Source organism: Oncorhynchus tshawytscha, linkage group LG02 (assembly GCF_018296145.1).
Source record: "Oncorhynchus tshawytscha isolate Ot180627B linkage group LG02, Otsh_v2.0, whole genome shotgun sequence".
In the NCBI taxonomy this organism is placed as follows: Eukaryota; Metazoa; Chordata; class Actinopteri; order Salmoniformes; family Salmonidae; genus Oncorhynchus; species Oncorhynchus tshawytscha.
This window is the reverse complement of record NC_056430.1, coordinates 16,317,616-16,344,165: the sequence shown is the minus strand read 5'-3', so window position 1 is coordinate 16,344,165 and position 26,550 is coordinate 16,317,616. Positions and strand designations below refer to the sequence as shown.

Below are 26,550 nucleotides of genomic sequence, written 5' to 3'. Positions count from 1 at the left end.
CCAAATCGGCATACTCAGAGGGAATGCGCACATTGGAAACCTGGTCTGGACTCTCCACCGACGTGGCACCGATGGAAACTCCGATACACCTACCTGAACACTCCTCTGACCACCCCTGGAGAACCCCCTGTCTCCACGAAATCCTGGGATTGTGACTGGCCAGCCAGGGAACCCCCAGCACCCCTGGAAACGCAGCTGAATCGATAAGGAAGAGACTAATCCGCTCCCTATGATCCCCCTGCGTTACCATGTCCAGTGGAACCGTGGCCTGACCCTAATGGTCGGCTATCTAAGGAGTGCACGGGGAAGGGGGGGTGGATCTATCGGCACCAGCAGAATTCCCAGCTTACGGGCGAGTCTGCGATCCAGAAAGTTCCCAGCTGCGCCTGAATCGACTAGCGCCTTATGCTGAGAAGAGGGAGAAAATTCAAGGAAGAAAATCATTATAAACATGTGACCAACAGGGGGCTCTGGGTGAGTTTGATGCTGACTCACCTGGGGTGACCAAGAAGTGTTCTACCTGCCCTCTCGACTCCCAGACGGGCTCATCCAGTACCGGTCAGCCGTGTGTCCTCTCCGACCACAGCTGGTGCAGGAGGAGCCTCCTCCTCCGGTACCCCTCGAAGCGGCTCCCCCCTAACTCCATAGGAATGGGAGCGGGAGGGCTAGGAGGTGTAACTGGCAGGACCCTTTCTGAACGCTGTCGTTCCACCCGGCCCCAGCGGCCAAGCTCCGGAACTCCAACGCAAAGTCCTGTGCGCTCGTCTCCTGCCTAAGGTGGAATAGTCGCTCACCCGCTGCTTGGCCCTCTGGAGGGTGGTCTCTGGATAGTGCTCCCTCGCCGAGTCTGGGCCATTCCAGACAGCGTTGGCCCACTCCAGAGCTCGACCCGTTAAGCGGGAGACGAGGACGCTCACACTCTCCTCCCCCGAGGGTGTCGGCCTCACGGTAGCCAGGTACAGCTCAAGCTCCATCGTCATCCCTCGGGGGCGCAAGATGAAGTGCGCTGGAGCCGGACGCCGCCGGAGGAGTAGGTTGACTCGGAGGAGCCGGAGGTGAAATGGGGAGACCCTTCCTCTCCCATCGGTCCATTCTCTCCATCATCTGGTCCATTGCAGACCCAATCCAGTGGAGGATGGTGGTATGGTGGAGGACGTGTTCCTCCATCGATGGAAGGGGGGTGGCAGCTGCTCCTGCTGACTCCATTCTCTCCATCATCTGGTCCATCGCTGACCCAATCCAGTGGAGGATGGTGGTATGGTGGAGGACGTGTTCCTCCATCGATGGAAGGGGGGTGGCAGCTGCTCCTGCTGACTCCATTCTCTCCATCATCTGGTCCATCGCTGACCCAATCCAATGGAGGATGGTGGTATGATGGAGGACGCGCTCCTCCATTGATGGAAGGGGGGTGGCCGCTGCTCCTGCTGACTCCATTCTCTCCATCATCTGGTCCATCGCTGACTCAATCCAATGGAGGATGGTCGTATGATGGAGGACGCGCTCCTCCATTGATGGAAGGCGGGTGGCCGCTGCTCCTGCTGACTCCATTCTTGTGGTGTGGGCTTCTGTAACGCTCTTGGGCGTAGTGGGTGCGGAGTCAGGCGCAGGAGGCAGAAGGTACAGAAATAGTGCTTTATTTACGCACAGGACAATCGTACGCGCCAAGCTACTGGGTGCACATACACGATCGCCCGAAACCAGGACTTAACAAGTCCGGAGGAAAACCCAAAAGTGAGACGCACTACCACACAATAACACAGTTGGAAAAACAAGCCTGCACAAAGAGCAGGCGGGGCCTACCGGCTTAAATAACCCAACTAAAAATCCTAAACAAGAGACAGGTGTAACTAATAAGACAACACCAACAGACAAGGAAAAGGGATCGGTGGCAGCTAGGAGACCGGTGACGACGACCTCCGAGCCACCCGAACAGGAAGAGGAGCCACCTTCAGTAGGAGTCGTGACACAATGCTTTGTTTTGTTGTTACTACTTGTCATATGATCATTTGAAAAACAATCTTCCATATACAATTACAATTATTAATTTGAGCCAGTTTGCTACAGTAGGAAACAAGAAATATTAATTATTATGTGGATTACAATTAATGGACATTTTTTTAAGGGTTGATACATTTTTCATTAGGGCAAATCGAGTCTGAAATTACACAAAGTGGAAATGACAAACTTTAGAAGCCTTTAGAAGATTGAATTGTTCAGCAACAAAAGAGTGATCAAATTAAGACCCTAAAATCTGTCGATATATAATTATTTAATAGTCATTCATTAGAGTAATTGATAGTGGGTGACAAATAGATAAGAAAAAGGATAGAGAGCCAGTCAGAGTGACACAGTTCAGACAGGAAGCAGCAACAGAAACCAAAAGACAGATAGGCAGACATGGTGAGAAAACCCAAAAAAGTCACACTATAATCTAGAGCAGAGGGGACTGTTTCTATAGCAACCTAACCTGCACTGTATTCACTCAATCTGAAATTGGGTGTGAATGCTGCCTGGTATTGAGGGGAGAGAGATGGGGAAGAGAGAATGCTGCCTGGTATTGAGGGGAGAGAGATGGGGAAGAGAGAATGCTGCCTGGTATTGAGGGGAGAGAGATGGGGAAGGATAATGCTGCCTGGTATTGAGGGGAGAGAGATGGGGAAGGATAATGCTGCCTGGTATTGAGGGGAGAGAGATGGGGAAGAGAGAATGCTGCCTGGTATTGAGGAGAGAGAGATGGGGAAGAGAGAATGCTGCCTGGTATTGAGGGGGAGAGATGGGGAAGAGAGAATGCTGCCTGGTATTGAGGGGAGAGAGATGGGGAAGAGAGAATGCTGCCTGGTATTGAGGGGAGAGAGATGGGGAAGAGAGAATGCTGCCTGGTATTGAGGGGAGAGAGATGGGGAAGAGAGAATGCTGCCTGGTATTGAGGGAGAGAGATGGGGAAGAGAGAATGCTGCCTGGTATTGAGGGGAGAGAGATGGGGAAGGAGAATTCTGCCTGGTATTGAGGGGAGAGAGATGGGGAAGAGAGAATGCTGCCTGGTATTGAGGGGAGAGAGATGGGGAAGGAGAATGCTGCCTGGTATTGAGGGGAGAGAGATGGGGAAGGAGAATGCTGCCTGGTATTGAGGGGAGAGAGATGGGGAAGAGAGAATGCTGCCTGGTATTGAGGGGAGACAGATGGGGAAGGGAGAAGGCTGCCTGGTATTGAGGGAGAGAGATGGTGAAGGAGAATGCTGCCTGGTATTGAGGGAGTGAGATGGGGAAGGAGAATGCTGCCTGGTATTGAGGGAGAGAGATGGGGAAGGGCGAAAAGGCAGGGAGAGCGGAGAGGAGGAGGAGAGGTTGGGGAGAGGGAGCAGACAACTGAGATAAGGGTAAAGAGACTGAGGAGTGGGGAAGAGATGCTGTGCGAGCGTGATGCATTGCTGGCGTGCCATTTTATGAGTGTGTGCCGTGTGCTTGTGCTTGTGTGTGTGTGTGTGTGTGTGTGTGTGTGTGTGTGCTGTGTGCTCTTGCTTGTGTGTGTGTGTGTTTAGCTGGTAGTTGTGATGAGAGAGGGTAGTGTGCTTTAGTAGATGTGTTTAACCTAGGCCCTGGGCCCTAAGAGACCAAGGACCAGCCAGCCTAGGGGGATCTGAGGGACCACAGATAGGGTGCCTCTGTTTGTGTGTGTGCCCTTACATAAAAACATTACATGTGAAAAGAACACTTGAAAAAACACATCATTTCCGGACACGTGTGAACAAATCATGTGAAAAATGTAACACGAAAAGTACACTACCGTTCAAAAGTTTGGGGTCACTTAGAAATGTCCTTGTTTTTGAAAGGAACGCCATTTGTCCATTGAAATAACAGGCCAGCATCCCGGAGTCGCCTCTTCACTGTTGACGTTGAGACTGGTGTTTTGCGGGTACTATTTAATGAAGCTGCCAGTTCTTAAACTAGACACTCTAATGTACTTGTCCTCTTGCTCAGTTGTGCACCGGGGCCTCCCACTCCTCTTTCTATTCTGGTTAGAGACAGTTTGCACTGTTCTATGAAGGGAGTAGTACACAGCGTTGTACGAGATCTTCAGTTTTTTGGCAATTTCTTACATGGAATAGCCTTCATTTGTCAGAACAAGAATAGACCGACGAGTTTTCTTAAGGAAGTTATTTGTTTTCGGCCATTATGAGCCTGTAATCGAACCCACAAATGCTGATGCTCCAGATACTCAACTAGTCTAAAGAAGGACTGTTTTATTGCTTCTTTAATCAGGATAACAGTTTTCAGCTGTGCTAACATAACTGCAAAAGGGTTTTCTAATGATCAATTAGCCTTTTAAAATTATAAACTTGGATTAGCTAGCGCAACGTGTCTTTGGACACAGGGGTGAAGGTTGCTAATAATGGGCCTCTGTACTCCAATATAGATATTCCATTAAAAATCTGCCATTTCCAGCTACAATAGTAATTTACAACATTACAATGTCTACACTGTATTTCTGATCAATTTGATGTTATTTTAATGGACAAAAAATGAAGGAAATTTCAAAGTGACCCCAAACTTTTGAACGGTAGTATATACATTTCACATGAGTCATTTAAAATACATTTTCACATGTGAACAAATCGCATGTGAAAAATGTCACGTGCGTCAGACGTGGTTTTTGGACACGTGAAGTTTCACATGCATTTTCACATGTGAAACTGCAAATTTGACATGTTTCTTTTTCCATACCCACCACCCTTATGTACCGTCTATAAGTGTCTTCCTGTTTACATCCCTCAACTACCCTTCCCCCCCCTTTCCACATCTTCTCTCCTTGTCCCACTGTCTATCCAGATCATGCATGGCTGCTGTGTAGAGAGAGGAGGCAGAGTGTTCTGGTACTGGAGGATAACGAGCATCGGTCTGAAGAGAGAGGACTCTGCTTCTCTGCTTCCCCGTCCAGAGGCCCCCCTAGGCAAGGCCCTGCCTCATGTTAAGTGTCAATAGGAGTTTGGGTCAGGCTGCGTCTGTCCGTCTGTCTGTGTGGGTTGTTTGGGGCTAAGCTGAGCCGTGGTTAGCTGATGACTGACTCCCTGATTAGTGCTGGAGGCCAGCCCGGGTCCTGGTCACGGACACATTGAGACTGGACAGTCTCAGGGAGAGATAGAGACAGTGAGAGAGAGACAGTGTGAGAGGGAGAGAGAGTGACAGTGAGAGAGAGAGAGAGAGTGACAGTGAGAGAGAGAGAGAGAGAGAGAGAGAGTGACAGTGAGAGAGAGAGAGAGTGAGTGACAGTGAGAGAGAGAGAGAGTGACAGTGAGAGAGAGAGAGAGAGTGACAGTGAGAGAGAGAGAGAGTGACAGTGAGTGAGAGAGAGAGAGAGTGACAGTGAGAGAGAGAGAGTGACAGTGAGAGAGAGAGAGAGAGAGAGAGAGAGAGAGAGAGAGAGTGACAGTGAGAGAGAGAGAGAGAGTGACAGTGAGAGAGAGAGAGAGAGAGAGAGAGTGACAGTGAGAGAGAGAGAGAGAGAGAGAGAGAGTGACAGTGAGAGAGTGACAGTGAGAGAGAGAGAGAGAGAGAGAGAGAGAGTGACAGTGAAAGAGAGAGAGTGACAGTGAGAGAGAGAGTGACAGTGAGAGAGAGAGTGACAGTGAGAGAGAGAGACAGTGAGAGAGAGAGTGAGAGAGAGAGAGAGAGACAGTGAGAGACAGTGAGAGAGAGAGAGACAGTGAGAGAGAGAGAGAGACAGTGAGAGAGAGAGAGTGACAGTGAGAGAGAGAGTGACAGTGAGAGAGAGAGTGACAGTGAGAGAGAGAGTGACAGTGAGAGAGAGAGTGACAGTGAGAGAGAGAGTGACAGTGAGAGAGAGAGTGACAGTGAGAGAGAGAGTGACAGTGAGAGAGAGAGTGACAGTGAGAGAGACAGTGAGAGAGAGAGAGACAGTGAGAGAGAGAGAGAGACAGTGAGAGAGAGAGAGTGACAGTGAGAGAGAGAGAGTGACAGTGAGAGAGTGACAGTGAGAGAGAGAGAGTGACAGTGAGAGAGAGAGACAGTGAGAGAGAGAGAGTGACAGTGAGAGAGTGACAGTGAGAGAGAGAGAGAGTGACAGTGAGAGAGAGACAGTGAGAGAGAGAGAGAGAGACAGTGAGAGAGAGTGACAGTGAGAGAGAGACAGTGAGAGAGAGATAGAGAGAGAGAGAGAGAGAGAGAGAGAGAGTGACAGTGAGAGAGAGAGAGAGTGACAGTGAGAGAGAGTGACAGTGAGAGAGAGAGAGTGACAGTGAGAGTGACAGTGAGAGAGAGAGAGAGAGAGTGACAGTGAGAGTGACAGTGAGAGAGAGAGAGAGAGAGAGACAGTGAGAGAGAGAGAGAGTGACAGTGAGAGTGACAGTGAGAGAGAGAGAGAGAGAGACAGAGAGAGAGAGAGAGAGAGAGAGAGAGACAGTGAGAGAGAGAGAGAGAGAGAGAGAGAGAGAGAGAGAGACAGTGAGAGAGAGAGAGAGTGAGAGAGAGAGAGAGAGACAGTGAGAGAGAGAGAGAGAGAGAGAGAGAGAGAGGGAGATGGGTATGTGTGTGAAGGGCTCCCTCAGCCTCTCCTCTCCTCTGCTGTCAGAGAATGAGCAGAGCTCCTCCACAGCGGGAGAAGCAGTCACTCCAGTGCCCTTGAGAGCGTGTCCTCATCCAGGCTCCCTCCCAATGATATTGAGGCGGGCCCAGACTTATGCCGCACCGTGCCCCACGCAGCCCTGGCGAGGAGGTGGGGGTCGGAGGGAGGGGGCAAGCTCTGGGCTGGGGAGCGTGGGGGTTGTGGGCTTTGGAGGCGTACAGGGAACGCTGCAATGAACTTGGCTTCTGTCCTGTTCTCTGTCTTTTCTTTCTCCTCTGAGATGAGAGGCGCTATTTACCATGAACTCAACAGACAATAAGCAGTGGATGAGAGCTCTAGGGAGCAATGCTAGCTCATTCCACTCTATATACTCATCCTAAATCCAGCTAACAACCACTGCACCATAGTAAATCATGCCATACATACAGCATAGCACTATATTTCCTATTATAATAAATACCACGTTTACAACACTACTAGATTGCATCCTGTACTGCATTAGAACACAGCACGTCTCAAAAACACATTCCACAAAGTTCCATTCCACAATCTTTCATCACACTACCTCCCCAGTGTTCTGTGATGCTGATTATATTCTCATGCTGTCTAGTGTGTCTGAATATAACCTTGATATCTTCATACAGCTACACCAGCAGAAGAGCCTAATGGATATAGTCACTGCTATATCTTCTCTCATCACCTGTCTTCTTTTCACCTTTCTTTTCCGCGCAGGAGAGCGACATGGAGTACTATGATTCGAAAGCGGAATCAGACTATGTGAGTACAGTGGTGTGTGTCCTCCCAGTCCTGCCCATCCTGCTCCCCTGTACGTCTTGTTGTCCCACTGGTCACAGGCCTCCGGGCTGTCTGTGTGTGTTAGTACGCTGCTGACACTGTGGCTATGAGTGTGTGTGACAGGCCTGGGGCCAGCACCATGCATGTGACCAAGCTCCCACTAACTGTCCTCCCAAGAGATTCAATCAACCATGATGTACCTACCTACCTAACCCCAAACCCTGAAGTACTTACCTACCTAACCCCAAACCCTGAATGACTTACCTACACTCTTAGAAAAAAGGGTTCCCAAAAGGTTCTTCGGCTGTCCCCATAGGATAACCCTTTTTGGTTCCAAATATAACCCTTTTTGGTTCCAGGGTTTCGTGTAGAACCATATGGGGAAAGTGTTCTATTTGGAACAAAAAAAAGGGTTCTTCAAAGTGTTCTCCTATGGGGACAGCCAAATAACCCTTAAAGGTTATCGATAGCACCTTTTTTTCTAAGAGTGTACCTAACCCCAAACCCTGAAGTAGCTACCTACCTAACCCCAAACCCTGAAGGACCTACCTACCCACCTAACCCCAAACCCTGAAGGACCTACCTACCTAACCCCAAACCTTGAAGGACCTACATACCTACCTACCTAACCCCAAACCTTGAAGGACCTACATACCTATCCCCAAACCCTGAAGGACCTACCTAACCCCAAACCCTGAAGGACCTTCCTAAACCCAAACCCTGAAGAACCTAACTACCTACCTACCTACCTACCTAACCCCAAACCCTGAAGGACTTACCTACCTAACCACAAACCCTGAAGGACTTACCTACCTAACCACAAACACTGAACGATTTACCTACCTAACCCCAAACCCTGAAGAACCTTCCTAAACCCAAACCCTGAAGAACCTAACTACCTACCTACCTACCTACCTAACCCCAAACCCTGAAGGACCTAACTGCCTACCTACCTACCTAGCTACCTAACCCTGAAGGACCTACCTACCTAACCCCAAACCCTGAAGGACTTACCTACCTAACCATAAACCCTGAAGACATACCTACCTAACCACAAACCCTGAAGACATACCTACAAAACCATAAACCCTGAAGGACTTACCTACCTAACCATAAACCCTGAAGGACTTACCTACCTAACCATAAACCCTGAAGGACTTACCTTCCTAACCATAAACCCTGAAGGACTTACCTTCCTAACCATAAACCCTGAAGGACTTACCTTCCTAACCATAAACCCTGAAGGACTTACCTTCCTAACCATAAACCCTGAAGGACTTACCTACCTAACCATAAACCCTGAAGTACTTACATACCCAACCCCAAATCCTGAAGTACTTACCTACCTAACACCAAACCCTGAAGGACCTACCTAACCCCAACTGCACATAACCCCCACCTGTCAAACCTTAAAGTACCCTCACCCCAACTGTCGAGTACCTAATACCTAACCTCAATTTCTTAACCCTATGAAGCCCTCGTGAACTTGCCGAACTAACTATCTAAAACTGAAGTACCTAACCCTACCAATCTACTGAGTATTTTAAACCCTAAAGGTATTCTGTGCATGTGACAGCGACTGTAGCTCCTACTTTCCTCCCAGGATAGGAAAAACCCTGGAGTACATACAACTGTGGACGTCAGCAGCACTCTCTGTGGGTTTTACCTCAACCAATGCCCCAATAAATAACCAAGGAACACCCAAACACAAGACAGGATAGTAGGCCTAGACTATACCAAACATACAGTTGAAGTCGGAAGTTTACATACACTTACGTTGGAGTCATTAAAACAAATTTTTCAACAACTCCAAAGAAATTATTGTTAACAAACTATAGTTTTGACAAGTCGGTTAGAACATCTACTTTGTGTCTGACACAAGTAATTTTTCCAGCAATTGTTTACAGACAGATTATTTCACTTATATTTCACTGTATTACAATTCCAGTGGGTCAGACATTTACATACATTAAGTTGACTGTGCCTTTAAACATCTTGGAAAATTCCAGAAAAGGATGTCATGGCTTTAGAAGCTTCTGATGGGCTAATTGACATAATTTCAGTTAATTGGAGGTGTACCTGTGGATGTATTTCAAGGCCTACCTTCAAACTCAGTGTCTCTTGGCTTGACATCATGGTAAAATCAACAGAAATCAGCCAAGACCCCAGAAAAAAAATTGTAGACCTGGTTCATCCTTGGGAGCAATTTGGGAGCAATTTCCTTGGGGAATTTCCAAACACCTGAAGGTACCACGTTCATCTGTACAAATAGTATGCAAGTATAAACACCATGGGACCACGCAGCCGTCATACCGCTCAGGAAGGAGACGCGTTCTGTCTTCCTAAAGATGATGATACTTTGGCGCGAAAAGTGAAAATCAATCCCAGAACAACAGCAAAGGACCTTGTGAAGATGCTGGAGGAAACATATACTAAAGTATCTATATCCACAGTAAAACGAGTCCTAGATCGACAGCAAGGAAGAAGCCACTGCTCCAAAACCGCCATAAAAAAAGCCAGATTACAGTTTGCAACTACACATGGGAAGAAACATCCTCTGGTCTGATGAAACAAAAATAGAACTGTTTGGCCATAATGACCATTGTTATGTTTGGAGGAAAAAGGGGGAGGCTTGCAAGCTGAAGAACCCCATCCCAACCGTGAAGCATGGGGGTGGCAGCATCACGTTGTGGGGGTGCTTCGCTGCAGGAGGGACCGGTGCACTTCACAAAATAGATGGCATCATGAGGGGGGATATTATGTGGATATATTGAAGCAACATCTCAATCTCATCAGGAAGTTAAAGCTTGGTCACAAATGGGTCTTCCAAATGGACAATGACCTCAAGACATCTGTCAGGAAGTTAAAGCTTGGTAGCATACTTCCAAAGTTGTGGCAAAATGGCTTAAGGACAACACTAGTCAAGGTATTGGAGTGGCCATCACAAAGCCCTGACCTCAATCCCATAGAAGATTTGTGGGCAAAACTGAAAAAGCATGTGAGAGCAAGGAGGCCTACAAACCAGACTCAGTTACACCAGCTCTGTCAGGAGGAATAGGCCAACATTCACCCAACTTATTGTGGGAAGATTATGGAAGGCTACCCGAAACGTTTGACCTAAGTTAAACTATTTAAAATAAATGCTACCAAATACTAATTGAGTGTATGTAAACTTCTGACCCACTGGGAATGTGATGAAAGAAATAAAAGCCTAAATAAATAAATTTTCTCTACTATTATTCTGACATTTCACATTCTTAAAATGAAGTGGTGATCCTAACTGACCTAAAACAGGGAATTTTTACTAGGATTAAATGTCAGGAGTTGTGAAAAACTGAGTTTAAATGTATTTGGCTAAGGTATATGTAAACTTGCGACTTCAACTGTACATGGCTGTATAGTAACTATCGAGACTTCATGTAACGTCGCTATTAATATGTGTCATCTATAGATCCACCTGCTGAGTCCACAATCCTCTGTAGAAGGCATTTTATTTTTATTTAGCAAGGCAAGTCAGTTAAGAGCAAATTCTTATTTACAATGACGGTCTACCCTGGCCAAACCCCGGCCAATTGTGTGCCACCCTATGGGACTCCCAATCACGGCCGGTTGTGATACAGCCTGGAATCAGACCAGGGTCTGTAGTGACGCCTCTTGGGAGCCCTATGCAGGGTGTCCTGACAATGCCTTAGTCTGTCACTGGTCTGGGAACAGTTATTAGTCCTTCCAGAAGATGTAAAGGTCACAGTGACTCACCACTCCTCTTTGTGCTACCAAGCCACCTGATTAATTGGCTATCAGTATCAAATGCATGAATTCCCTACATTGTCCGAGCACAAAAGGAAGGAAGGAATGAATAAGGAGGGAGAGACAGGAGAGAGAGAGAGTGATAGAGAGAGATGAAGGAGAGAGAGAAAGATGACGGAGACAGAGAGAGACGGAGGAGAGTAATGGTGGGACAGAGAGAGAAAAAAGAAAAAGATGGAGATAGAGAAATATGTGGACGGACAGAGAGAAGAGCTAGCTATGTTATAAATCACGGTGTGATTTTCATGGTGTGCGGAGGCAGCCCTCCTGTGATTAATGACACAGCACTTTAAGGCCTGTCAACACGTCTAATTGGAGGACATCGGTCATCATTAAAATGGTACTGCTGAGGCCAAGCCCCTGACAAAACCCATGGCGCAACACAGCATACCGCTAAAGGTCACCCCACCTCCATTGTGTCCAGAACCAAGTGACTGGTTATGAAGAGGTAAGTGAGGGAGCTTTTGGAGGAGTGTTTAGTTTCTCCAGCATCCTCTATCCTTTGCCCTCTCCCACTGCTTCCTACTTCTTTTCCACCCTCCTATTCCATCACCACCATGTGTCCTGTCACTGGTCCACAGTGTTTACTCTCTCCAACTGACCCTTACTCCTGTACCCTCCCTCTAACTTAACCTCTGTCCTGTCTTCTCCGTCCCTCCTCTCCCCATGTCTGTTCATCCAATCATCCCTTTCTCTCCCGGGTTGTAGTGCGTCCCTCCACCCCTCCAGTATAAACACTCCATAATTAGAATGTTCGCCAGATGTTCTGGACTCCATATCGCTCACAACTTTGAATTGATGGCCTTTGTGGCACCCGTATCCCACAGTACCCATGGGAACGTAAGTGAGTACCACTACAGTTCTGCCTGCCCAAAAGGTGACACTGTCTGTGTCCTCCATCTCCGGTTCTCTGTGTCCAGGCGTAAAAACAGCATATAGCGGCTATTCATTTTTTAAAGGAATATTCCACAGTAGTATGTGTGGAGGAAGCATTGGATGGGATTGCTTAGTAGTGGGATGAATAACACCTCATGTTAAAACTATCTTGAGGTCTAGCCCACTAGTCTTGCCCTTATCCTTACCCAACTCTAGCTGCTTATAAACACGGCAAGGTGAACGAGGACAATTGTATGGTTAAACAGTACAAATACGACCTGCGCAGATTGATCAAGGTGATGAGACACACACGTATAGGGACAAAGTGAAGGAGCAATTCAGCTGGTCAGGCACGAGGCGTATGTGTCAGGGGCTTCTAACGATCACAGATTACAAAAAGAAAGCCAGTCACGTTGCGAACACCAACGCCGCGCTACCGGACAAGCTAAACACCTTTTTCTCACGCTTCAAGCGTTACGACTCTGTGCTGCAGAGGTGAACCCCTGTCGATAACAAGGGCCACATGCTTACAGTCTCCACGGAGGACATATGTAAGTCATTCAAACGTGTTAACCCTCGCAAGGCTGCCGGCCCAGACGGCTTCTCTAGCCATGCCCTCAGAGCATGTGTGTGCAGACCAGTGTTTTCTGACATTTTCTCTCTAGCTCAGGCAGTTGTTCCCTCCTGCTTCAAGATATCCACTATCATCCCTGTGCCCAATAAAGGGAAAGTAACTGAACTGCATGATTACCAACACTCACTTCCGTCATCATGAAGTGCTTTGAGAGGCTAGTCAAAGTCTATATCACCTCCTACCTCCCAGACACACTCGACCCTCTCCAATTCACTTACCGCCCCAGACAGATCCAAGGACAATGCAATTGCCATTGCACTGCACTGCACACTGCCCTCACCCACCTGAACAAAAGGAATGCATTTGTGAGGATGCTGTTCACTGACTACAGCTCGGCCTTCAATACCATAGTGTCGTCTTAGGTCACCACAAAGCTCACGGCCCTGGGACTGAACTCATCCTTATGCAACTGAGTCCTGGACTTCCTGACGGGCCACCCCCAGGTGGTTAAAGTAGGCAACGTCATCTCCTCCACAATGATCTTCAACAAGTCCCCTCTGTAAACCCACGACTGCATGGCCTCACACAGTTGCAACTCCATCATCAAGTTTGCTGAGACACCACAGTAGTAGGTAGACCTGATTACCAACTACGACGAGACGGCCTACAAAGAGGAGGTAGGCACTCTGACGGCGGGGTGCCAGGTAAATAACCTTTCCCTCAGCATCAGCAAAACAAAGGAGCTGATTGTGGAATTCAGGAGGAGCCAGGTTGGGCACTCCCCCATCCTCATCAACGGAGCCGCAGTGGAGACGTTAAAAAAATTCTAAAAAATCTCTGAGAAGCTGGAATGGTCAAACCACACGGACTCCATGGTGAAGAAGGCATGACAGAGACTCTTCAACCTCGACTCTTCAACACCAGTTGTCCCCCCCCCACCTTTATTTAACCAGGAAGGCTAGTTGAGAACAAGTTCTCATTTACAATTGCGACCTGGCCAAGATAAAGCAAAGCAGTTCGACACATAAAACAACACAGAGTTACACATGGAGTAAAACAAACATACAGTCAATAATACAGTAGAAACTAAAAGTCTATATACGATGTGAGCAATTGAGGTGAGATAAGGGAGGTAAAGGCAAAAAAAGGCCATTGTGGCAAAGTAAATACAATATAGCAAGTAAAACACTGGAATGGTAGATTTGCAGTGGAAGAATGTGCAAAGTAGAAATAAAAATAATGGGTTGCAAAGGAGCAAAATAAATAAATTAAATAAAAAAATACAGTAGGGAAAGAAGTAGTTGTTTGGGCTAAATTATATGGGCTATGGGCTATGTACAGGTGCAGTAATCTGTGAGCTGCTCTGACAGCTGGTGCTTAAAGCTAGTGAGGGAGATACAGTGTGGAGAACAAGTATTTGATACACTGCCGATTTTGCAGGTTTCCCTACTTACAAAGCATGTAGAGGTCTGTAAATTCTACCAAAGGTACACTTCAACTGTGAGAGACGGAATATAAAAGAAAAATCCAGAAAATCACATTGTATGATTTTTAAGTAATTCATTTGCATTTTATTGCATGACATAAGTATTTGAAACATCAGAAAAGCAGAACTTAATATTTGGTACAGAAACCTTTGTTTGCAATTACAGAGATCATGCGTTTCCTGTAGTTCTTGACCAGGTTTGCACACACTGCAGCAGTGATTTTGGCCCACTCCTCCATACAGACCTTCTCCAGATCCTTCAGGTTTCGGGGCTGTCGCTGGCCAATACGGACTTTCAGCTCCCTCCAAAGATTTTCTATCCTTTATAAGTAGGAAAAGCTGCAAAAATCGGCAGTGTATCAAATACTAGTTCTCCCCACTGTAAGTGTTTCCAGTTTCAGAGATTTTTGTAGTTCATTCCAGTCATTGGCAGCAGAGAACTGAAAGGAGAGGCGGCCAAAGAAAGAATTGGTTTTGGGGGTGACCAGAGAGATATACCTGCTGGAGCAGGTGCTACAGGTGGGTGATGCTATGGTGACCAGCGAACTGAGATAAGGGGGGACTTTACCTAGCAGGGTATTGTAGATGACCTGGAGCCAGTGGGTTTGGCGACGAGTATGCAGCGAGGGCCAGCCAACGAGAGCGTACAGGTCGCAATGGTGGGTAGTATACGGGGCTTTGGTGACAAAACGGATGGCACTGTGATAGACTGCATCCAATTTGTTGAGTAGGGTATTGGAGGCTATTTTGTAAATGACATCGCCGAAGTCGAGGATTGGTAGGATGGTCAGTTTTACAAGGGTATGTTTGGCAGCATGAGTGAAGGATGCTTTGTTGCAAAATAGGAAATATAAATAGTTGACACAGGAAGGCTAAGAAGATCATCAGGGACCTCAGCCACCCAAGCTACACCCTGTTCAATCACTCAGACTGGCCAATCGATTCAACCCCCAGACCATCAGGATGCTGAATAGCCACCACTAGTCAGTGACCTGCTCCCCCTGTCCCCCTGTGCATGTGACTAATAAACTCTAATCTAATCTAACCCTGGGCTTTTGACAATTAACTGTTTTCATTGTCAGGTTCCAATTATAAATCCCTCTTACTATGAATTTAATACACACACAGACATACATGGACACATTAAGTGTCATAAGCATGATGTCTTGGCCTGTCTTTTTGGTCCCAGCACCACCGCATTTGCTATCAGTTCACTCTTAGAAAAAGGGGTTCCAAAAGGGTTATTTGCAGATGGATAGGGTTCTACCAAGAACCGTTTTGATCAGAAGAACCCATTTTGGAAGACAAGGATTCTTTGTAAGGCAAAGGGTTCTACCTACAACCTTTAGCATCCTAAGAACTGTTTTTTGAAGAAAGGGTTATTTGATGATTAAAATAATTCAGTCAAGAAGGATTATTTGGCAGACAAGAAAGGTTCTATGTAGAACCATATATACAGTAATATTTCCCAGCATGCTCTATTGCAGAGATAATTTTCAGAATTGTTTGTTTTACTGTAATATCTGTGTTTTTGCATGTACATTGATTGGTTGATTAATTTTATGCTACACAAAGATAAATAACATAGTTTTCTAAACTAATCCAATCTGTTGAAGTTATTGCACCCGTTAGTTACTGAGATGGTTGTTCAAGTCTAGATGATTGAGGCAGTCTCAGTATTCATTCCTCCCTACCCTGCCAGTCATTCTGAATATAGGTTCCGGGTTGTACAAAATTCCACTTGTTGGATATCCTTATCCTGGCTGGATTCCAATAGGAATTACACATTGCTTTGCAAGCCAGCATAGTGTGACTTACAGGCCTCATTTGGCCTGTAAACTAGGAGATTCGTAACACCACTGTGTTAGGGTAGAACTAGGCCCTCAATAAAAGCCTTATATATATATATATATATATATATATATTATGTATTGTCTTAAATAATACATTGTTGAAGGCTAATAAGGCTGGTGGAACCGTTCATAGATTGTTCTAGGAAGCGCTGTCCAAAGATAAGGGTTCTCGGTAGAACCCTTCAAAGACGTTTCTAGGAAGAACCTTTAGATGATACAATAGTCCTTGGTACAACCCTTCATAGAGGGTTCTAGGTAGAACCATATACAGGGGGTTCTTTGAAGAACCCTACATAGAGGGTTCTAGATATAACCCTCTGCAAAGGGTTCTAAACAGCACCAAAAAGCATTCCCCTATGGGGACAAACAGAAGAACCCTGTATGGTTCTACTTAGCACATATCTTCTAGGAGTGTAGAATAATATGTTATTGATTTTAGAGTTGTATTTTCTGCCATTGTTGGGGGGAAATCTCTCTGCAAGAAATACCCAAATGAAAGAGACAAGATCAGGCCCCCCAATAGAAGATTATTACTTAGGCTTCAGCAGGGAACAGACATCGCTCACTCGGGGTGAAATTGCAATGGTCTGTGTTATGCATTATCTCACTTTGATTTGATACTGTTATTTGGCTGCTAGTGAAATACGTATAAATTGTAAATTATGTTCCAAGGTAACGATTTGGTTGAGGGCAAGTAGCAGAGATGTCGGCCATCTAGCTGGCAAAACTATTATTATTCTGGCTTGACATTCCATTTGAAACACAGTCATTTAGTGTTTTGATTTTCTTTGCATTACATTACACTGTGAAAGCCCAGTTTGTTTCTACTTCAAGGTCTCAGAGCGAGTGACGTCACTAGCGCACACCGTTAACTAGCTAGCCATTTCACACCGGTTACACTCACCCCTCTTTGACCATCTCTTTCTGCGCAGCAACCCCAGCAGCTTGGCCAAGGCCAACTGAGCCTACTAGGCTCGAACCATGGACCCTCTGAAAACATCAACAGCTGCCTTCCATGAAGCATCATTACCTATCGCTCCACAAAAGCCGAGTGAAACAACTACTCCAAAGTCTCAGAGCTAGTGATTACACCGATTGAAAAGCTACTAGCGTGCATCGCTAACTAGCTAGCCATTTCAAACTGGTTGCACACTCACACACACACAATAATATCAAAGGGATAAGCTGGATCAGGAGCGAGAGATGATTGTAGTCTGGGTGAGCCCTGGATGGGTAAAGGTGGAAATAAAAGTCTTCAAAAGGTTGTTCCTGGCCTCTTCAACCTTTGAATAAAACATTGAGAATGGGGAGATGAAATTAACAATTTGGGTAATGAATCGAGCAAAACAGGTGGTGGATGGCTGAAGAAAATTAACCAATCAGTCTTTCCTGTGTGGATTTATTTAGCTCCTAATTAGAAGCTGCCTTGGTTAATTATGATTGGGCTCTTCGGGGAAAAAGGGCCTCACAGAAATGACAGTCAGGCTGAGGGATAAACAAACACTGGGAAGGGACTCCATAGTACGCTTTTGATGCATAAGGGGTTTCTGAAGCCAATCACCTTCACAGTTATTGATAACTCAGCTTCTCTAAGCCAATCATCTTCACTGTAAATAATGAAATCATTTTCTCCAAGCCAATCAACTTCGCTGTAAATAATGCAACTATTTTCTCTAAGCCAATCACTTTCACTGTAAATAATGCAACCATTTTCTCTAAGCCAATCCCCTTCACCCTCTAACCCAGTGACTTTTTTTTCGGAACTAACGATTCCACCAGCATTCCTAACCCACTTTCTCTGTATCTGATAAACCAGCATCTCTAACCTAATCATCTTCACCGATGAACCAGCAAGTCCTACCTAATCACCCATGCCACCAAACTGCCCTTAACACAATGTCCTCGCGTGTTTGAAGGACTGCATCAGTAATCGAGTGAACCTCTCTGATAGACCAACATCCAACTCTAACCCTCTCACCCTTACTGATGCAAATGAATAAGCATGATCACGAACACATTCATTGTCTTTGCTGTAATATCGCTAGACTAGTATTATATTTGTCAACCAATCTTCAATGTCACTGCCACACAATCCACTTTTACCTTGTCACCGTTAAAAGCAGCACATCTTATCACGTCCCTGTTCCACGTACCTCAACTCATGGTTGAGTGGGGCATGTTCATATTGGGATGCAGTTGGAGATGATTGACAGGCAAAGAGTGAGAAAACGAACAGGAAGGTTTAGACAGAATTAATAGATTAGTTGAGGAATAGGAGACCGTTTAAGAGATATAAATTGAAAATGTGGCTGTGGAAGTTTTATTGTAATGTTCTTACTGTCAAATGTGTGGTGAGGGGTGAATAGGGAGAGATAGGACTCAGAGATGGGGAGTGTCAAGTCTGGTAGGTTTTTGTAAGTCTGCATGAGAAAGGGGAAACCTGGCAGAGATTAAAGTGATGACACAAGGGCCATATCCAGAGAGTGTAGCCAGAGAGTGTAGCCAGGGAGTATAGCCAGAGAGTGTAGCCAGAGAGTATAGCCAGAGAGCATAGCCAGAGAGTATAGCCAGAGCGTGTAGCCAGAGAGTGTAGCCAGAGAGTGTAGCCAAAGAGTGTAGCCAGAGAGTATAGCCAGAGAGTGTAGCCAGAGAGCGTAGCCAGAGAGTGTAGCCAGAGAGTATAGCCAGAGAGTATAGCCAGAGAGTATAGCCAGAGAGTGCAGCCAGAGAGCATAGCCAGAGAGCGCAGTCAGAGAGTATATCCAGAGAGTATATCCAGAGAGTGTAGCCAGAGTGTAGCCAGCGAGTATAGCCAGAGAGTATATCTAGAGAGTGTAGCCAGAGAGTGTAGCCAGAGAGTATATCCAGAGAGTGTAGCCAGAGAGTATAGCCAGGGAGTATAGCCATAAAGTGTAGCCAGAGAGTATAGCCAGAGAGTATATCCAGAGAGTATAGCCAGAGAGTATAGCCAGAGAGTGTAGCCAGAGAGTGTAGCCAGAGAGTGTAGCCAGAGAGTGTATCCAGAGAGTGTAGCCAGAGAGTATAGCCAGAGAGTATATCCAGAGAGTGTAGCCAGAGAGTATAGCCAGAGAATGTAGCCAGAGAGTGTAGCCAGAGAGTATAGCCAGAGAGTATATCCAGAGAGTGTAGCCAGAAAGTGTAGCCAGAGAGTGTAGCCAGAGAGAGTGTAGCCAGAGAGTATAGCCAGAGAGTATATCCAGAGAGTGTAGCCAGAGAGTATAGCCAGAGAGTGTAGCCAGAGTATATATCCAGAGAGTGTAGCCAGAGAGTATAGCCAGAGAGTATATCCAGAGAGTGTAGCCAGAGAGTGTAGCCAGAGAGTACAGCCAGAGAGTATAGCCTGGAGTGTGAGTTTTATAACGGAACGTTTGTATCGTTTTTTGCTAATGTTTGTCACCTTTGATTTACAGTCGTGTATGTGCATGTACTGCATGTGTATGTGTGAGAGCGACACACGCAGAGCGGGAGATAGAGACAGTTGACATATGTCTGATGATGCGTTTCCTGTAAGGTAGCATGTTGTCCTGGTCTGTCACTAAAATGTCGCCATCGTTGACATTCAGTGGACTATCTTCACAACTGTCGGCCTGCTCTGCTCTTACCTTCACTTCCAACAACAGCTTGCAATTGCTTTTTAATAGACAATTAAAGACAGGCCATCGATCAATTCCTGCACAGAGCATGAGGCTTGAATACAAATTTGTGAAAAACAAACCGTTTTTACCATGTCAAATCCAATGAACCCTTGCTACTCCATTAAAGAGAGATATATGGGCATGTCTCAGTGTGTACTGTACTGTATTGTATTGTACTGTACTGTATTTGAGTATTTGTTTTTTGTCTTAGTTTTTTTGTTTGTTCTGCCTGCCACCACCCTCCTCTTCGGATGTGTGAGTATTTGTGTCATGCACTGACATGTGTCTGTCAGTTTTAGGATTGTATTTTATTACACTTATAATACAGTATGCACAGTATATACATATTTTGTGCGTAGATTAAGAATTGTATGTCTTGGCTTCCCTTTGCTGATGGTATGCTATATATTCAGCATGGCTTCCTCTCATACCTTCTCAATGGTGGTAATCTCTCCGTGGGCAGATTCTGCGTGTAGACCGAGAGAATCTGCCAGGACTTGAATGGGATGCGTGAGATCCGAGCAGTATTAGTTTCAGTGTTGGGGTTTTCGTCACTGGTTATTTGGATGTTTAAGGCGGTGCTTAAACTCCAGTGCTTCACACGTGTGCCCACACAGATCGGAGGGTGAAGACCGGAACTCTCCATTTCTAATACGTACAGGGCCTTCAGAAAGTATTCACATACAGTACTTGACATTTTACACATTCTGTTGTGTTACAGCCTGAATTCATTTTTTACCAAATGTTAGTTGAGTCACTGGTCTACACACAATACCCCATCATGTCAAAGTGGAATTATGTTTTTCAACATATTTACTAGTTCATTAAAAATTAAAAGATAAAATGTCTTCAGTCAATAAGTATTCATACCCTTTGTTATGGCAAGCCTAAATATGTACTTAACAAGTCATATAATAAGTTGCATGGACTCACTCCTTGTGCAATAATTGTGTAAAACATGATTTTTGAATGACTACTTCTTCTCTGTACCCCACACATACAATTATCTGTAAGATCCCTCAATCGAGAAGTGAATTTCAAACACAGATTCAACCATACAGACCAGGGAGGTTTTCCAATGCCTCGCAAAGAAGGGAACCTATTGGTAGATGGGTACAAATAAAAAAAAGCAATGAAAAACAATGAATATCCCTTTGAGGATGTTGAAGTTATTAATTACACTTCAAATGGCGTATCAGTACACCCAGTCACTACGAAGATACAGGAGAGGATGGAAACTGCTCAGGGATTTTAACATGAGGCCAATGGTGACTTTAAACAGTTACAGAGTTTAATGGCTGTGATAGGAGAAAACTGAAGATGGATCAACAACATTCTAGTTACTCCACAATACTAACATAATTGACAGTGAAAAGAAGGAAGCCTGTACAGAATAAATATATTCCAAAAGATGCATCTTGTTTGCAACTAAAGTAATGCTCAAAAATAAAGTAGCAAAACAATTAAGTTTTTGCCCTGAATACAAAGTGTTATGTTTGGGGCAAATCCAATACAACACATTATTGTGTACCACTCTCCATATTTTCAAACATAGTGGTGGCTGCATCATGTTCTGGATATAATTGTAATTGTTAAGGACTGGGGAGTTTTTAAGGATAAAAAATAAATGTAATGGAGATAAGCACAGGCAAAATCCTAGAGGAAAACCTGGTTCAGTCTGCTTTCCACCAGACAGCAGGACACTAAGCTACAACACAAGGCCAAAGCTACACTGGATTTGCTTACCAAGAAGACAGTGAATGTTCCTCAGCGGCAGTTTTTACTTAAATATTTTTTAAATCTATGGCACGACCTGAAAATGGTTGTTTAGTAATGATCAACAACCAATTTGCCAGAGCTTGAAGAATTTTGAAAATAATAATGGGCAAATGTTGCACAATTCAGGTGTGGAAAGCTCTTAGAGACTTGCCCAGAAAGCCGCACAGCTGTAATCACTGCCAATGTGCTTCTACAAAGTATTGACTCAGGGGTATGGATACTTATGTAAAGATATTCTATATTTAATTTTCAATAAATGTGCAAACATTTCTAAAAACATGTTTTCACTTTGTCATTATGAGGTATTGTGTGTAGGTGGGTGAGAAATTAATATATTTAATCCATTTTGAATTCAGAATAAGTCAAGGGGTATTAATACTAACTGAAGATCCTGTATGAACACAGAAGTTAATCTTGCAGCTGACCAAATTACGCAAAATTTTACTTCTAGGTTAACGGAGATTACATTTATGGTATTAGATACAGTATGTGCTATATTTTGTCAGTATGCACCTTGCAGCATATTAGTGAGATCCCTTAGGATTTGGAGGCACAGATAAATGAATAAGCTCCACCAGAGGATGTGTTTAGATCTAACTCCTATTTATTTTCACATGATTGGCTCTTGAAAAGGCAAGGCTTGTCCTCTGTCGATAGCTAATCAAGATTGAATCCTAAATGTCACATTAATAGGAAAAGTTTTACTCCCACATTTCTTTTGTCCTTATTTGACATTTGTCACTTTGTGAAAGTAATGTACCGGGCTAACCCAGCTAAATACTAATGGAAGAGGTCATCCTCTCAGTAAACACATTATAGCTCTATAGCTCTGTGTTGTGTGCTAGTGGGTAGACTACAGAATAATAGACATTCTGTTGTTCTGAATGTCTAACATAACACAAGGCAGCTCCAGCTGGCTTCCTAACCTAACACTGCATGGGTTTAGTGGAGATGCAGCCTGTGTGGGTGGCAGAGAAAGCTGTGATTAAGTAGTGTTGGTTGTTAGTTATTATTGTCAGACTTAATTTGTGTGCCACCTAATGTGTCTGTGATAGCCATCTTGGACACTAATTGATTCCAACTGTTGTGTGTCTACTTTGATACCTGCTGTTGCTTTGTGACGGGGCAAAGAATAGAAGGCAAATCCAAACCCAGCCTAAAAAGCGGTGTAATTGCTGTTTTTGTAGTTTAATCCAGGACTGTGCATGTGTGCTTCTGTGTGTGTGTGCGTGAGAGTATGTGCGTGTGCCTGTGCATTCAATCCTTTGTGAGTGTGTTCCTGTTTGTTTGTGGCTTTGCGGGGCGGATATCTGTTTGCGTTCGTCTGTCTGCATTTCCTCCTGTACTGTACTTATCTCATTAACAGTGTGTTTCTTTCTCTGTGTATGTCTCTCTGTGCAGACGGAGGACGGAGATGGGGAAGAGAACCTGATGGAGAACCCCTACTCCATGAAGCTGGAGTTTGTGGACGATCCCAACTTTAAAAACAAGGTCAACTACTCCTACAGCGCCGTCCAGATCCCCACAGACATTTATAAGGGCTGTAAGTACCAAGCTGCACAGGCATCCACACACACGATCTGACCTTTTTGGGGAAGGAAATAGTATACCTAGCAGTTGCACAACTGGATACATTCAACCAAAATGTGTCTTCTGCATCAGAGAGGTGCGGGGGGCTGCTTTAATAGACATCTACGTCATCAGCACCCAGTTGTTGTAGGAGGTTAACTGCCTTGCTCAGGGGCAAAACAGCAGATTTTTCCACTTTGCTGGCTCAGGGATTCAAACCAGCGACCCTTCAGTTACTGGCCGCTAGGCTACCTACCTACCGCCCTGTTTTGTTAGGTTACAAACAACGTTTTTTATTACACATGTTCTAACAGGATAAATCCTTGAGATGCCTCATTTTGTTTCTGAGGGGGTCCTGAGCTGCGGGGAGGACAGGTCATATTAACTCCTGGAATGGAGTCAATGGAATGATATCAAGCTTGGTTTCCATGAGGTTCATAATGTACTATTCCACTGACGTCCTTGACCTCAGCAGCCTCCAACGGTGTGAGCTGAGCACTGTGTGCTGCTCCTCTGTGTATCAGTCAACACCTGCTTATTGTAACATAATAGGACATGGCAGTAGTGTTCCCACAGTGTGTGTGTGTGTGTGTGTGTGTGTGTGTGTGTGTGTGTGTGTGTGTGTGTGTGTGTGTGTGTGTGTGTGTGTGTGTGTGTGTGTGTGTGTGTGTGTGTGTGTGTGTGTGTGTGTGTGTGTGTGCGCACAACGGGCATAACTCCCTCCTTGGGAGTCATCCAAAAATGGACAAAAGTGAACACGTACCTGCTGGGGCTGTAATCTCGCAGTCACCCTTTATTTTCTCTCTAACCAACAAACCCAAATTGGTTCTGTGAAAGTTCCCAGGACATTCGTTGGGTTACGGAAAATGTTCTCAGAACACAAAACTGTCCAATTGTGCTAATGATTATATAATTTTTATATAAAACATTCACCCGATGTTGCAAGAACATTCCTAGAACACATTTAATCTTTTCTTTAAAGGTTCCCATAATGTTTAATTCGGTTGTGGGAACAGTCTGGTGAAAACAGTGTGGGGACATCACACAAGATATGTTCCCAAAACCCCAAAACTGTCCAGTTGTTCGGATGATTCTACAATGTTTCCTTTAGGGTGCAAAAAACATTCACCTGATGTTACAAAAACGTTCCCAGAACACATTTAGTCTGTAAACATTCTTACAACATTAAGGGAATGTCCTGTGCAACCTAACTTAAACATTATATGAATGTCATCACAGCTGAGCATATTTTGTGTTTTGGGAACATATCTCTTGCAATGTACCCACACTTTTCCCACAACCTAATTAAACATTATATGAATGTCATCACAGCTGAGCATATTTTGTGTTTTGGGAACATATCTCTTGCAATGTACCCACACTGTTCCCACAACCAACCTTGGAAAGTTGTGGAGATGTGACAAGAGAAAGGTTCCCAAAACAGCAAAACTTGGCAGTTGTACTGACATTCAGATAATGTTTGTATCAGAGTGCACAAAACATTCCTTTTATGTTGCAAGAACATTGACAGAACAGCCTTTCTGAGTTCTTTAAAAGTTCCCTTAATGTTTAATTAGGTTGTGGGAACAGTGTGGGTACATTGCAAGAGATATGTTCCACAAACAACAAAATATGCTCAGCTGTGATGACATTCATATAATGTTTAAGTTAGGTTGCACAGGACATTCCCTTAATGTTGTAAGAATGTTTACCGAACATGTGGTCTAAGTTCTTTAAAGGTTTCTAGAACATTTAATTAAGTTATGGGAGTTGTCTGGGATGTTGCGCAAATATTCTCATATTCCCACAATATTGCACAATGTTCCACAATTTCCAAATAAGTCAGTTTTGATGACGTTCATAGCATATTTCTTTTAGGTTTAACATAATATTCTATTCATATTCACACAATTTAGAAAATGTTATATTTAAGTTTTACCTATTATTGCCACAACATTCTCAGCATGCACATTTGTAGTTCCTTAAAGCATAAGAAATCAGATTGGAATACATCCCAATTATGTTTCTCTCCATATTTAATGGTAATTCACATTTGAGGACTGTAGTGTGATATAGAGACTCATAGAATTTTAAATTTGTTACAAGTACACAGCATATGAAGAGGATGGAATGATGTTAATAAATCAGAAATGGTGTTCTGTGTCCTGATTGGCCATATTAGACCCTGCCAGGATGCAGATATCCCCAGGTGGCACAGAGGGTTAATGATCTGGCTGCAGATCCAAAGATTGCAGGTTAAATCCCACATATTCTTTAACCATGTTTCTTTTGAGAGAAATTGAGGCTCAGCCTACTAAAAGAGAACGCTGTCTTTTACTCATCCAGATTTGTAAATCCAGTCAGTTATTCAGAATTTAGAGCAACTGTAAAAAACAAAACATTTTGTAACAATTAACTGTTCAACTTCTTAGAAAACACAACCCTGTCTTATTTTTCATGATCTGAAAAGCAAAAGTGTTCCTAGATCAGCACTTATAGTCTTGGATACCTTGTAAACATGGACCCAGAGGTACGCAGCATATAAAGAGGAAGAGGGGAAGTGATGGTGACTAACCCAGTTAACCTTTAGTTATGTCTAAGAAGGTTTAAAAGGAAGCATGGAATTCCTGATTGACCATACAGCCATGGCTATATACTGACAAAAAGAATCCATGAGAGCACTTCCCTGGTGGCACAGAGTATGAAAGACCTGGCTTGGGAACCAAACATTCCAGGTACAAACCCCACATATGCAGATTGTCAACATATGAAGTGTAAAACATATGGTTATATTCGTATGATTAATTGCTGTTCAAATATCTTCTAGATTAAAATACTGTGTGTCTTTCACTTTTCAGTGGGCCTACAATACAGTCATTAAATCTGGATGGAAACATAATGGGGATGTATTCCAATTGGCTTTTAAGAGCTGAGAATGTTGTGGAAATATTAGTTCAAACTTCATTATAACATTTTTTAAATGTTCTGAGGACCACCAAAACAAGGTAAAATGCATTTTGTTTGAATGTTCATAGGATTGTATGTTAAGCCAAAAGCAAATACGCTATGAATGTAATAAAAACGGACTTATGTGGAAATTGTGGAACATTGTGCCACATTGTGGGAATGTTCTGTTCAACATTTTTGAATATCACAATACTATTCTTGCAACATCCCAGATAATTCCCATAAGTTCATAACATTTTATTGGAACCTTTAAAGAACTTAGACCATGTGTTCTGTCAACATTCATACAGAATTAAGGTAATGTCCTGTACAACCTAACTTAAACATTGTATGAATGTCATCACAACTGAGAATATTTTGTGTTTTAGGAACCTAGTGAAGACTTTCAGAAACATTTGACCTCTGTCATTGCCAACAAAGGGTATATAACAAAGTATTGAGAGAAACGTTTGTTATTGACCAAATACTTATTTTCCACCATAATTTGCAAATAAGTTCATTAAAAATCCTACAATGTGATTTTCTGGATTTTTTTTTTCTAATTTTGTCTGTCATAGTTGATGTTTACCTATGATGAAAAGTACAGGCCTCTCTCATCTTTTATAGGTG

At 44.2% G+C, this 26,550-nt stretch overlaps 1 protein-coding gene across 4 annotated transcripts in view; it reads left to right on the top strand.

Moving 5' to 3' along the window:
* LOC112263077 (voltage-dependent calcium channel subunit alpha-2/delta-2-like) overlaps window positions 1–26,550 on the top strand; it is a 296,787-nt gene that overhangs the window by 171,848 nt on the left and 98,389 nt on the right. For 3 of the 4 annotated variants that reach the window (XM_042331134.1, XM_042331138.1, XM_042331133.1), the window contains exons 5-6: window positions 7,312–7,356; window positions 22,807–22,948. In XM_042331134.1, coding sequence (XP_042187068.1) covers window positions 7,312–7,356; window positions 22,807–22,948 — 187 coding nt within the window. The remainder of the gene's footprint in view (window positions 1–7,311; window positions 7,357–22,806; window positions 22,949–26,550) is intronic. The other variant, XM_042331135.1, reaches the window with a different exon arrangement.